Genomic DNA, 14,374 nt, shown 5'->3' on the forward strand with positions numbered 1-14,374 from the left:
ATGGAAAGCTCAGTTGGAGAAAACCACTCTCCAGCACTGAGCATCTCTGCAACAGCATCCCAGGACATTGTCCCCAGTGCCTCAGCCACATGCTGAACAAGGACCTGCACTTTTCATGCTCTCCATGGTCAACGTGCCCTTTCATAAGCTTCATGGAAGACATTGCAGGAGAGACATGAAGAGGGGACAACAGGGAAGAGAATGGATGGGACAGCAGAGCTTGCCAAGGAGTAGACAACATGTGAGACTCAGATTCATGCAAGATCGTGACCTATGAGAGAGCAGGTCAGAAATTCTCCTCAGAAAGCCACCTCCCTTTGTCCCAGATGGACCAATCACTAACACTATACACCTTCGCCTGGGTTGAACCTTTGGTAAGACAGAGACAGGCAAGTCCAGTGGCAAAATGAGAATTGGTTTAAGGGGACTTTTCCATCACATGACCCAAATGCAGCTCTGGGGTTGGATCTTGATAAGGGATCTGTTCAGTTTGGCCCCTGAAACATGTTATCCATCACATTCTTCATCCCCAGCATGGTTTGTCCCACGTTCAGCTCAAAAAAAAGAGTTAAACCCAACTTCACACTGGGAGAGGGAGAGCTCTGTCCCAAAAAATACCCAGACACAAGAAAGGACCAAGTTATTATCAAGAGCACAAGATCATAGAATGTTTTGGGTTGGAAGAGACCTTAAAACTCATCTAGTTCTAACAAATGACTTCTTCCTCATATCTCATCTAAATCCCCCCTCTATCAGTTTAAAGCTATTGCCCCTTGTCCTGTCCCCTACAGGCCCTTGTCAGAGGCCCCTCTCCAGCTTTCTTGTTGGCTCCTTTAGGCACTGGGAGCTGATCTAAGGTCTCCCTGGAGACCTCTCTCCTCCAGACTGAACAAGCCCAGCTCTCTCAGCCTGTCTCCAGAGCAGAGGTGCTCCGGCCCTCGGGGCATCTTCGTGGACCTACGGATGCTCATGGACTATTTTAAGTGGCCCATCTGTTGCTCTAAAAAGCGAGGCTGTCCGTTAGCTGAGCAGCAGGAGATGATGAAATGGGAGACGGCACTTCCTCGGAGAGCACATGGCTCGTGGGAGCAGCCATGCCCTGCGGGATGCTGCTTCTCTCCTCCAGGACCCCGCTGGGCAGTGCCTGCCTTTGGGGATACTGGCTCAGCCTTCTCCCTGTTCGTGCTTAGTCCAGGCAGCACATCAGCTCCTCAGACCAGCCCACGATTTCCAGCAAGGGCAATTTTCTCCAGCTGGAACATTAAAACTGCATTAGGCTTACTCATGCGTACTTGGAGTTACCAGATCTCCACTGACCTGCCAACGCCTGCGAACACCAGGTTAAACAGAGCAGAGGCATTGGCTGATCCATCTCGTGGTGATGATTTCCATGGGCAGAAGGGAGTGCTGAGGGCAGCAGCGCTGATGCCTGTGGGCTCCTTCAGCATCTCTAACTTGATTGCACTGGAGCCTCTGTGCTCAGCTCTGCCACTGCTTGGAGGCAGCCCAGGGAGGATGAAGCTGATGGCAAACCTCCACCCCTGCTCCAGCGGGAATGCTGGCATTGCTCAGCTGCCAGGGATGGGGCAGCCACAGCTTCTCTGGGCAACCTGTGCCAGGGCCTCACCACCCTCACAGGGAACAACTTCTTCCTAAGATCCCATCTCAACCTCCCTTCTGTCAATTGAAAGCCATTGTCCTATCACCATACGCATCAGGGATGCAACCTACACATACGCGTGGTGTATTGCACCGGAGCACAACCCCTTTTACCCAGTCTTCCTCCGACTATGACACGTCCCCAAGAACTTTGCTTATCCCCAAGGAGGCTTTGAAAACCTCACCCGCATCATACCTCAGTGAGGGTGGAGGGGAAGGTCACCTCATGCAGGTGGAACTGGGGCACACACTGGAAGGTGACTGTGAGCACGACACCCAGGCAGCCGAGGTGCAGGCGGGCAGCCTGGAAGATGTCCGCGTTGATGAACTCCGAACACTCCAGGATCTCCCCTGAGGCCGTCAGCAGGGTGAGTGCTACAACCTGCCAAGAGGAGACCAAAGCTTCAGCAAGGGTTCAGTGTGTCCCATCTCCACGCTGAGACCCTAAAACTTAGGGCTGAGGGCCAAGCAAGGAGACACCCATACCATGACTGCCATCACAAGGGGTTTTCTGCTGAGCTTGGCTCCCCCAGTCCATCTTCTGCTACTTTTCATACAGTGACATTAAGGGGTCCTTCTCTCTCTGGGCTACACTGGAGAAGCTATCAAATAAAGAAGTGGAAATCCCCTGAATTACTTCATTCCTCCTTAACCATCAGTGGAATTGCCATACGGGATCTATGAGTGGAGGATTTTTATACATATCTAGTTGAAAACAGACCTAGGCCCTGCAGGGATTTGGTTTTGGGGGAGCTCCAATACCAGGACTGCTTTTCCTTTGGTACAGAGCTTATTCACCAGATTAGAAGACCATAAAGCACAGGGACAGAGGAGTTTTGAGCTGGATTATGTTTTGGAAGGCAGATGAGGAGGTCCCACTGCTTGTGGGAGACTTCAGGTTCCCCATAACAGCTCCATGCCCAGGGGGACAGGACCCCACCAGACCCAGACCATTTGATGGGATGCTGATGTCCGTGCGTCAACGTGCTCCCCACTCGTGTCTCACCTGGGTGGGTAGGATGCCGTGCTTGATCCCAGTGTTGTGTGTCCCCGTCCCGATGACACCAGCTGCTGCCACCTCTGAAACAGCTCCTAAACTGTGGGCAGATGAAAGGGCCGGGTGAGGACCTCAGTGCACGGGACAAAGTGTGGGGCATAGTGCACCATGGCAGGCATCGCACCATGTGCAGACCCTACGCAGAGGCCCTACAGGAAATGTCCCCCTACCCCAACAAGCAGGGTCTTCCACCCTTCAAGGTACCCCACAGCAACGGGTGTGTTTGTTGGCCATGTGTGTATGTCTCCATAGGATACATCTGTCAGGATGCTGCTGGAGTCCATGGGGAGGAAGAGGCAGGTCACCAAGGTCAACTCAGTTGTGTCCCATCTCACAAGTCCCCATCTCTCCCCATCAGCCTGGAGTGACTCACTGGGGTGGAGACATCCCTCCCATATGCATTCAGAGGAAGCAGGTAGGAACCGGGGTTTACCCTAGAAACATCACTGTGGAGTAGGTCTGGAAGCAGCATCCAGGGGCATAAGATCCACTCCAAGGAGGATGGACACAGATCCATTCCTCCAAATATGTGGGCACATGGAAATGGTAGAAGTATGAAAGATCACTTCCACATCCTCTTCTGGGGACACCAGGCATCTCAAAGCAACGCAGAGAAAAAATTCTCCCATGCCTCCTACTAAGATATTCCAGTGGCTAATCGTCGTTTGCCATCAAAAGCCCATTTCTAGCTTAATTTTGTCTCCCATCAGCCTCCTCTGCCCTGAGATGACTACTGTCAGCTTCTACCCTATGTAAGACGTACCTAGGAAGGGTGCTCTCATCTTCTTAGGGCCAGTGCAGAGTTTTCCTTCTCACCACCCTCACAGGGAAGAACTTCTTCCTAAGATCTCATCTCAGTCTCCCCTCTGTCAGGTTAAAGCCATTCCCCCTTGTCCTGTTCCTACAGGCTCTTGTCAAAAGCCCCTCTCCAGCTTTCTTGCCCCTTCAGGCACTGGAAGCTGCTCTAAATTCTCCCTGGAGCCTTCTCTTCTCCAGGCTGAACAAGCCCAGCTCTCTCAGCCTGTCTCCACAGCAGAGGTGCTCCAGCCCTTGGGGCATCTTTGTGGCTTCCTCTGGACTCACTCCAACAGGTCCGCATCCTGTTGGCGGTTAGTGTGAGAATAATAGGGTTGGTGTGGGGATAAAGACTCCCTTCGTACAGCCTCCTGCTCTGAGGATCAGTGACTCCATCAGAGAGGGACCTGACCCGCAATCTGCAGGACCTTGGTGGAAGACCAGATCCTGAAATAAACACCCCTATTCTGCAGTAAAAGCTCTTCAAACATCCCTGTTTTGCCATGCCCCAGCACTTGATCTGGGACAGGACACCTGGGAGGATGCCCAGGGATGGCCCCAAACATGTGTCCCACTCACTTGGCCAGTGCCAGCCCGTGCTTGCTCAGCTCAATGTTCAGATCCGAGAGGAAGATCCCACCTTCCACCGTCACTTGCTGCCTCTCCTTGTCTACCTGCAAAGGATGGGACAGGAGAGGGGAAGATCACACATCTCAGTGGAGAAACACCCCATGGAAAGCACCTCTGCTCTTACCAATGTACGTGATGATAACATCTAGACAGGAGAGTCATGTATCATGAGAGACTTGCCCTGTCCTGAGCTGCCACCGCTCTCAGACCTTCACCCAACCCAAACCTGGTCCAGACCCTGCTTCACTCCGCTCTCCCCAGTCTCAGGGCTGTGCAATCTCTCCTATAACTTCTCCTTGGTGTTGCAAAGCTCTACCTTCAGGTCTGCCCTCCTGCCCTTCCCAGACAGCTTCAGCCAGCTTCTCCTGGAAGGAGATCTTAGCATCATTAGAAGCTATTCCATCCTACTCCTGACAGACAGAGCTGCCAGGGAGGGACTGTTCTTTAATTACTTATTGCTGTTAATTACCATTAATGATCCAGCTCTCAGAATACACTGCTGGGGTCAAGATTTTTTCATCTTCAGCTGCACACAGACAAGCACATGCATATATGCGTATATATGCACAAATGCAGGTATGCACATGACAGGCATGTACACACATACCTGTGCATGCACACAATGCACGCAGGTACACATGCATGTACAGGGTCAGTTCTCACACTCTTTATAACCTGCAGCCCCAGTAGGAGCCCAGTATTTTCCCCAGGAAAATGGTGACTCCCCAGTGTTGGACATGTTTAAGATCTGGCTGGACAGGATGCTGGCCTATCTAGTCTAGGTTCTGATTTGCCTAGAAAGGTTGGACCAGATATTCTTGAGGTCCCTTCCAACCTGGGATTCTGTGATTCCGTGATCACTCTCCATGATTCCATAGCTCTCCCTCTCAGCAGCTTTCATTTTCCCAGAGTTGTTCAGGATATAATCCAACGGCAACCAGGAAGAGCTGTTTCTTCCCAGTGTCATCAAATGGAGCAATCTCCCATGGGGACATCCCACATCTGACACAGAAACATCCAGCCTGTCCTTGCCAGGCTGCTGTGTCTGCCTAAGGCACCTTTGCAAGCTTGCACCAAGCAAGCTGCAAGAGTTGATCCTGCAGGTACCTCCTCCCCATCCATCACTGCTGTGATAAGGACAACGTGCCAAGGTTCAGCTCTTGTTGAACGCACACAGGGAAGCCATCACGTCTTTCCCTGTTTATAGCTGCTCCCTAGGCTTCCAATCCTTTTGCACTGGCAAAATTTGCATTCCCCAGTCTTGCACTAGCATTTCAGGGTCTGGTTTGGAAAAACTCCTGTCTGTGAAGAGAGGAAAGCCTCCCCATCTTTTCAATTTCCATGCTGGGAATGGCAGTTTTGGTGCAATTCCTTCCAGCCCTTGGTAGGTGCACAAACAGAGGTGCCACCACACCACCTCCCAGAAGCCGGTCTCACCTTGAGGACCCTGTTCATCTTCCCCATCTGGATCATGAAGTCATCAGTGCAGGCAATGTCTGAAGGAGAGTGACCACCCCCCACCACCTTCACCCTCTTGTTCCGCTGCCTGGCCATATCCAGGATCTGCAGAGACAACAGTATCCAACATCACCCTCAACTCCACGTGCTAAGGGTGGTGCCAGAGGCACTGTGAGACATCCCAAGCTAAAATCTCACCCATGGTTGACATCCATTTACTTGGAGAACTTGTTATCAGGGGCTAAAACCACCCCTGGACCTCTCCTAAGACAGCCCTTGGGATCCTTCTTTCGGGGTTGGGCTAGAAGACCTTTAAAGGTTCCTTCCAACCCAAAGAATTCTATGATCCCAAAGAGGCAATGCCCACCTGAGACACCCTAGGGTGACAGACGCATCTTAGAGATGACAAAAGTGACACAGGAGTCCCACCCCTCAGCATGGCTGCCAGGGCAGGCAAGGGACCTCAGGAGGATGCCAGATGCTGATGTTCAAGGATCAGAGTCCATCTGGGGCCAGGCATGCTGCTTTTCTGCACCTTTTAGGTCTTTGATGCATCCGAACATGTGCAGTAGGATGGGCCATCTCCTGGGTCTAAGGGAAGGACTCAGGTTGTCATCACCTCTCCGACTGAACATAATGGAACATCATAGACCTTCCCAGCCTTTCCTCCTCTTCATTTCTAATGAGTTGCCTCCTGGAAGCACCTTCCTTACCTCCCGAATCTCCTCCACTGAGCTGGGCTGGAAGTACAGCTCTGGAGAGGAGCCATAGGTCTTGGCCCAGTTCTGGAACTTGACTCCTCCTTGGCCGTGAACCTGGACCATAAAAAGAGCTAAAGCAGAAGAAAGCAAGTGCCTCCCCCCAGCTTTTCCACACAGCCCATCCTTTGTCTGCCAAGACCACTGTACCAGAGCCAGGTTTCCCAAAGGATTGATTATTTATGGACACAGAGGTTCATCTCAACCCCTTGAATCTGTAGAGCAGAGATGTGTCCATGTGAGCAAAAGCAGGCTCCCTTTGCAGTAAGTGGGAATGCCTGACTGGTGTGGGATTGACCACCAAGCCCTAGAGAAAATGATGCATCCCCCTGCCCCAGGCAGGACTGGATCCAATGTACTGCACCACCAACATAACAAACCCAACACAACCAACACAATCTTGGCTGCAGGAGATTATTTATTCCCTTGCTACCTCCTGTGGTATCCTTCCTCCAGTTCCCTACAGCCTCCTGTCCATCAGCAAACTTTCTGCCTTCCGCCCTCCCACACAGACTCCCTCTTCAAGTTATTTTCCTTCTCCCCATCTCCATGATGGGTTCAGCTCCCATCCAAAGAGCAAAGCCACCAAAAACTGGCCAAACTTCTCCAGAGTGCAGAAAGGGCTCTCTCAGGGGTGTCTACAGCATCTTTCACCACTGCCACCACCTTCCCCCACAACCCCAGCCCACCCAGGACGATTTTAGGGGCTGGGCAGGGCAGGGACAGTGGATGGCCCATCACCCAGCCCAGGGAGGTGACACCGCCCGGGGCCAGGGCCATCAGGAAACTATTGCAGATAGCCCAGATGATAGCAGCAGGGAGCACTGGGGGCAGGGGAGATGTCGGGCTGGGGCTGCCTCACTGGATCTCCCATGCAAATTAAAGCCCGGAGCTGGTCTCTGGGCCAAGGTACAGAGAGAGAAAGGCAGGAAAAAGGAAAAGAAAAAAAAAAAACAAAGAACAAAATGGAGGAAGCAGAAAACCCGTGGGTTTGAGCCACCAGCTCTAGTGGAAGGTGTTCCTGCCCGTGGCAGGGTGGTTGGACCTACATGAGCTTTAAGGTCCCTTCTGAGCCCAACCATGTTATGATAAAACACTCCTGTTCAGCAGCCAGAACCTGGCCTGATTTATCCAGGGAATCCATTGCCTTTCCTTCCCTCTTCCTATTTCTCACCACGGCAATACTGGTTATTAAACCCATGTCATAGATGGCAATAAATCCACATTGCCCCAGCTGCAACACGTAGCTCCTCACTGCCTGCACCACTCTTCCCACCCCAAAACCTGAGAAATTCCCCTTGTGGCTTTTCCTTACCATCCCGCTGGCCTCTCCACAAGATGCTGCCAGAGCAAGTGGGTGTCTGGCTGCTCCTGAACCAGGGATGAGGGGCGATCCTGGCCAGTCCAAAGCTGGCAGAGCTTGTTCCTGCCCTGGGGGTCAACAAGGAGCTTCCCTGTAGGCTGGAAGGATAATGAATAACCTTGGGATTTGCCTGATTCCTTGGGGGAGGAGAGGGGCTGAGCCTTTTGCTCCTGGCTGGCAGAGCAGGATCCGGGCATGGATTTGAACCTGGGGTCTCATGTCCTACAGTAATGCTGCAAACTGAAGGTTTTGGGAAGAAGCCGCTTCCTTTTTGGGGGTCCTGGCCTTGAAGCAGCTCTCCTGAACCTGCAGCCTTTGCACTGGGCAAGCTGGGCAAAGGGAGGAATAGAGAAAAGGCCTTGCTGGGTTTGGGGGGACCCAGAGTAGGGTGGGTGGTCTTCAGGCAGCGAGGGATGCGGTGGCCTCACTGCATCACATCACCATGTGCAAAACAGGCACTAGGGGTGTTTGCTCCCTGCCTTGCAGGAAGAAGGATGCTCCATGCCTTGCAAGCTTGCCTTGCACCCCAAATCTGCTCTGCTCTCCCACTGGGAACAGAGCAGGGGACAGGATCTGACCGGGTGGTGGGTCTCAGCTGAAGGACGAACAAAGAGCGACAGTTTGCAGGAGCTCTGCAGCACTCCATGCCTGTGCTTTGGTGATAAGCAAACCCTTCCCGATCCCTCATTAATGAAGGGATGATAACGATTTTTCTGAGCTGGCTACAAAGGCAAGGTGACCTCCAGGCACTGCTCCAGGCCCCAGTCAGGCAAGGAAGCACCACTGCAGGCAGCTCTCTTCACATGGGCACGGACGCTCTTGGAGACCCAATCTTTGTAGCACAATCACGAAGCAGGGAGAGGTGGGGAAATTACTTCTTAGTTACAGAGCAGGAGCCATGCAGCCTGTGAAGGACCTCCCAGCACCTCCAGCAGCTTTTGCCATTGGTCTTCCCATCTACCTTCAAAGCTCCTTGACCTCCTGACCATCCTAAACCCTGCTGGGTTTGCAATGCAGCAAATTAATGAATAATCCTCCATCACCCCTCCAAGCTGCAACAGAGACCAAGGGGACCAGCTGACTGGGGTCAGACAATGCCGTCGCTGCCCAGCTGACAGCTCTGGGTCCACGTGCTGTGCAAAGGTCACCAAAATTTCCAAAAAACACCCCTGAAGGGGCTATTCATTAACAGTGCGGGGGATGCAACTCGTCCGCACTGCCCTAGCCTCTGCCAGCTCCCGGCTGCATCCAGGAGGGATGTCACAGTTCGGCTAATTACAGCTGAACAGCAGGGAATAATTCAAAGGATGAAAGAAAAGAAAACATGGCATTTTGCCAAGTGTTGGAGCTGTTTGTGAACTTACTGGTGAATTGGTGAAACTTCTGGTGGGATGAAAAATGGCATGGTCTGTCCTGGAGGTATCCAGCGAGCAAGGGCAGCATCCAGACTGGGGATGGATTCAATCCAGCGAGTTCATCACAGAGATCAAGAGACCAGTGGTCAGCTTGTGTAAATCCTGTGGTACAAATACAGGGCTGGAGCACCTCTGCTATGGAGACAGGCTGAGAGAGCTGGGCTTGTTCAGCCTGGAGAAGAGAAGGCTCCGGGGAGACCTTAAAACAGCTTCCAGTGCCTAAAAGTGCTGACAAGAAAGCTGGAGAGGGGTCTTTGACAAGGGCCTGTAGGGACAGGACAAGGGGGAATGGCTTTAAACTGACAGAGAAGAGACTGAGATGAGATCTAAGGAAGTTCTTCCCTGTGAGGGTGCTGAGGCGCTGGCACAGGCTGACGAGAGAAGCTGTGGCTGCCCCATCCCTGGCAGTGTTCAAGGCCAGGTTGGACACAGGGCTTGGAGCAACCTGGTCTAGTGGAAGGTGTCCCTGCCCATGACAGGGGGTTGGAACTAGATGAGCTTTAAGGTCATTTCCAACCCAAATCATTCTATGATTCTACGATAAATCATGAGAACATGATGCCAGTGAATGCTTTGGTTGGATTTGCTTCGCCAGGGTGTGCAGTTTGCACAGGGCAGGCACGGGGCAGACCCCAACACAGCCAAGGTGATGCCAGGTTATAGGTGGATGTGGCCTGGTTGGGGTTCTCTGACACAGCCCAAATGGGGATGGGAGCTCTCCTCCACCCTCACTGGCACCTCTGCAGCTCCTGGTGTTGAGCTGGCCCAGCAGCTGGATCACAATGGGATTTCCTGCCTTTGCTGCTACTCTCTGCACTAGTTTCATCTGCGCCAGAAATGGCTGATGTACCACCAAACTGCAACGCATTCCCAAAGTACAGTGCATTCCCAAGTTGCACTGCATTCCCAAATGGCAGTGCATTCCCAAACGGCAGTGCATCCCAGACTTCAGGGGCCCTGCCTTGCCGCAGTGCTGGAGGGGTGGACACACAAGGCTCTGCCTCCCAGACAGTGCAGGAGTGTGGAGATGGGGTTTGCCCAAACATTTGGCTTGTGGCTGGAGCCTTCCCAATTCTCCCCTGCCTGTTGTGCTCCTCCCTGCACTTGAAGGGCTCCAAGAGCTGCTCCCTGCCCTACAGCAATGGGGAAACTGGGGCAGGAGTGAAGCTGTTTGAGTGCCTGATCTCAAGAGCTATTTGAGCATTGTCTCAGGCCAGGCAGAAATCAGGTGGGGCTTTTTTTGGTCTTCTTTCTTCTCTGTTTAAATATAAAACAGTTGAAATTTAATTATGGGAAGCTTTTATTCTTTATTTCTCTATCTCCAAGGGCCTTTTTTCCTCTTTTCTCTTTTCCAAGTAAATTGCTTCCTTTCTGAAACAGCCTCTGGAGGAGGGGGGGACAGGGCTGGAGCTGGAGCCTGTATGGGAGCAGAGAAACATTGTCCTTTAATCCTGACCATTCAGCACAGCCAGAATCCCACTGTGTCCTCCCTCCAGCTTGGCACCCCTGCTGCCACCACCCATGGGTGCCTCGTGGTCTTTGAGGGAAAAACCAATTAAAAGCAGAGTAAACCAGCACATTTCCAGGAGTTTTTTGGTCCAAGGGACAAGTGGAGCTGGTCACATTGTGCCACCCTCCTGCTGGGGTGGGTTTGGGTCCCTTGGGGGTGTTGATACTGCAGTTTGAGCTCTCGCTTGAACCATGCAAAGGCATCTTGGCTCCGTAGGGACCTTTGCCCTTAGTACCCAGCAAACAGGGTGGTTTCAGTCCCAGCAGGGCTGAAATATTAACCCAGCATCCCCAAGCCAGAGCTGGAACCATCCCAGAGTCCAGGGATGGGCTGGGTTGAAGTTTAACTTGTGCCATCAAGCTTGGTGGGTGCCAGCGACCCGCAGCTGGGTGTAATCCTGCCCCCCTGCGCACAAACCCTATGGGGCAGGGGGAGACCAGCAGTGTGGTTTTTCCAGCCCACCCACTGCACGCATGGGGCAGGGTCACCTCTGCCTGTGCCCTGTGTGTGTGAGCGCTGCACCCCATTACCTGCATCATGCACCCCATGTGTTCACCCTGCACCCTTCTTCACCTTGCACCTTGCACTCTGCTCCCTGCACCCTGCAATCTGGATGTACACCTGTACCTGCACCCTGCAGCCCGTGTGCACACCCTGCACCTTGTGCACACCATCCAGCAGACATTTCCCAGTGAAGACTCATCACAGCCATTGCAGAGAGCCCAGTGGAGTCAGAGGGACAGGAGGGACCTATCATGTCCCTCATTGCCGCACTGCTGAGTGCAGTGCAAGGAAGGGGGTATGCCCATTGCAATAGTGGTGTCAGAATAGGAGATGTGGGGGGTTGAGCTGTGCATCGCCTTGCAAACACCCCACAAGCAGCTTTGCATACCCACCCTCATGGCCAGGTCCTAGACAAGTGCTGCTGCTGTCACTCAGGTGGTCAGGACTGGAACATCACAGCTGGATGGAGATGAAAGCTGGAGCCGAAGGCTGGAGCCTTAGAGCCTAAAGGGGCTGACAAGAAACCTGGAGAGGGGCTTTTGACAAGGGCCTGTAGGGACAGGACAAGGAGGAATGGCTTTAACCTGACAGAGGGGAGACTGAGATGAGATCTGAGGAAGTTCTTCCCTGTGAGGTTGATGAGGCCCTGGCACAGGTTGTCCAAAGAAGCTGTGGCTGCCCCATCCCTGGCAGTGTTCAAGGCCAGGTTGGGTGGAGTTTGGAGCAACCTGGTCTAGTGGAAGGTGTCCCTGCCCATGGAAGTTGGGGAAACTAGTGCTAGTTGGAACTAGACGAGCTTTAAGGTCCTTTCCAACCCAAACCATTCCATGGTGCTGCTGGCCAGGATGGCTCCAGGTTGGGTTTCTCAGTTTCTCTTCAAGCATCTCCTCAAAATAAGCCCAGCCTTTTGCAAGCAGCCCTGGGACCTCCAGGAGCTTCCCCTAATGCCTTTGGGAGATCCTTTCTTCCTAGGGTCTGCTTCTGGGATCTGTGGTTTGAAACCCACCCTGAGGTTTTCCAGGCATTTTCTTCTTTCTTTTCACATCAGAGAGTTGTGAAAGGAGTGGGATAGTGCCATTGTGCATCCTGCACATCCACCCTGGGCAGGGTTTTGACAGTACCCTGCCCTGCAGCATCCCAAGGGATGCAGTCCCTTTCCCTCTGCTGCGTCCAAGACCACTGTGAGCAGCTTCAAGCTGTGAACAGACACTGCCTGGAGGAGCTTGTTCTGCGGCCAGATTTATTTCTGCATCTCAGACCCCATCCATTGTGCGGGGGCCAGCCCCGCGGGTGCTGTTAAACAGCAGCAGCCGGTGCCATTGCTCATGTTTATGGCTGGAGCATTTCTCCTAGAAATAAACCCTCTGGGAGACAGAGTGATGCCCCAGAGGAAACCAGGGAGGGACTTTGCATCTCTTCGGATGGTGTTTGCATTGCTCTGGCCGCCTCCTCCCAGAATCAAAGCCTAAATCTCCTCTGGCTCTGCTGTTTCCTGGGTCCCTACTCTGCAGGTGATGGGATGTCTCCAGCCCAATCAGTCACCCTGGGCCACCTCCAAACCTCCAGTCTGCATGGACATCAATCAGAGCTTGCCGAAATGTGCCAAGGCTGTGTGCACTCAAAGCCATGTACATCCCAGGATGGGAGGTGTGTGCACACAGGGACTGAGGCCACAGGCACCCATGGGGACTGGGGCTGCATCGACCCAAGAGACCAAGGGCACATGCACCCAGGTTGCTGGGGATGCACATGCATGGGGCACTGGGGATGCAGGCACCTGTGGGGCCAAGGACACAGCTAGCCAGGGTCAGGATGGGAGCTGGAAAAGTCATTCTAGGCTGCAGGATGGGGAGCATGGAGCTGACATGGGGTGGGAATGTGGAGAAGGGGCTGTTGGAGCAGAAGCAATGGCCGGCTGTAGCTGTGTAGGGGTACAACATGATGTGCAAGGAGGGAAGGGGGCTGGGGAGCTCTCTGCAGGTGCCTTCCCTCCCCACATCATTCCCAGGATCTGTGTGTTTCCATCCCTGAGAGCAGGGTGGAAACACACAGGTGAGGCCCCTGCCAGGGGCTGGGTGCAGGGGGCTGGCAGAAGCCTGCAGACACCTATTAAAACCACTCACCCAGCTTCTGGTGCCATGGGAGAGGCAGCTCTGGCAGCTCCTTCCTGGTTTTCCAGGCAGGGCTCAGGGTGGTGCTTGGCCACAGCTCCCAGTTGCCTGGGGATGATGCTCTTGGATTTTATATACCATTAGCAGAGGCCAAAGCAGCTCCAAAACCAGCTTCTGAGACTGCCTCCCCTGCCAGGAAACCGGAGAGGACAACAGGCCGAGTTCAGGGTAACTCCCAGATTGGAGGGAGTGGGTTTAAACCTCTTGCTGCCCACCCAGGGATGGAGTTTTCCTCTTCCCCCCTCCCCAGAATCCACACAGCTCCTTTTTCAGGGATGGATCCAGATGCAAAACATTCCCGTGGGCTTGCTGGCAGAGCAGGGATGGGCTGGGAAAAGGGATGCAGACAGACAAACCGCAAAGCCCCAGCTGAAAATAGCTGAGGGCTGGGGAGAATTTTGAGAGGGAAATACCAAGCGTGTTTGCCCAAATCCTTATGGTGTCCTGGATGTCTGTTTATAACGGCTGTTGAGGCCAGGAGAAGGGCTGGGAGTGCAGGGGAAGGTGGCTGCAAGCAATGGCTGAGCCCTGACACCACGGGGATGGGCCCTGGGGAAGTGGGCAAGAGGCAGGGAGATGCTGCAAGAACCTGTACCCAAGGACCACAGGTCACTTTGTGCTTTATTGGTCAATGTTACAAGGCAAAAGGTGATTTCTGAGGCAGAATTCATGATTCTTAGTGCACTAAAACCTCCCCTCCGCATTGAAACCCCAGCCACAACCGGGACCCTCCATCCAAACCCCTGTGCAAGGGAAGCCCCAGGGCTGGGGTTGGGGTGATGGGGCAGCCCCAACACAGCCCCTGCCATGGCATGAGGATGGGTCCAGGCCCAAACCATCTCCCAACACCCCCATGAGAGCTCACAACGAATCTTCTAGCTGCACAAAGCAGGGGTGATGCTTTGTCCCACCCTCCTCCCAGCCCTGACTCACCCATCACTTCCACCCATCGACACCCCAACAATACCTAAAGGCAAAAATCCAACCCTAAAGGCAAAAATCTAACCCTAAAGGCAAAATCAGCCCGGGGAGGAGGGAAGGCACAGGGCAGGGC

General features: G+C 53.3%; 1 protein-coding gene across 1 annotated transcript in view; it reads right to left on the minus strand.

The window, feature by feature from the left end:
* LOC104405264 (L-gulonolactone oxidase-like) overlaps positions 1-11,181 on the minus strand; it is a 19,108-nt gene extending 7,927 nt beyond the window's left edge. Inside the window, exons 1-6 of the mRNA XM_010013921.1 lie at positions 11,176-11,181; positions 6,313-6,414; positions 5,579-5,704; positions 4,091-4,185; positions 2,666-2,756; positions 1,856-2,041 (exon numbers count right to left, since the gene is read on the minus strand). Coding sequence (XP_010012223.1) covers positions 1,856-2,041; positions 2,666-2,756; positions 4,091-4,185; positions 5,579-5,704; positions 6,313-6,414; positions 11,176-11,181 — 606 coding nt within the window. The remainder of the gene's footprint in view (positions 1-1,855; positions 2,042-2,665; positions 2,757-4,090; positions 4,186-5,578; positions 5,705-6,312; positions 6,415-11,175) is intronic.
* Positions 11,182-14,374: the final 3,193 nt, after the last annotated feature.

Source organism: Nestor notabilis, unplaced genomic scaffold, assembly GCF_000696875.1.
Source record: "Nestor notabilis isolate BGI_N333 unplaced genomic scaffold, ASM69687v1 scaffold15854, whole genome shotgun sequence".
NCBI classification, from domain to species: domain Eukaryota; kingdom Metazoa; phylum Chordata; class Aves; order Psittaciformes; family Psittacidae; genus Nestor; species Nestor notabilis.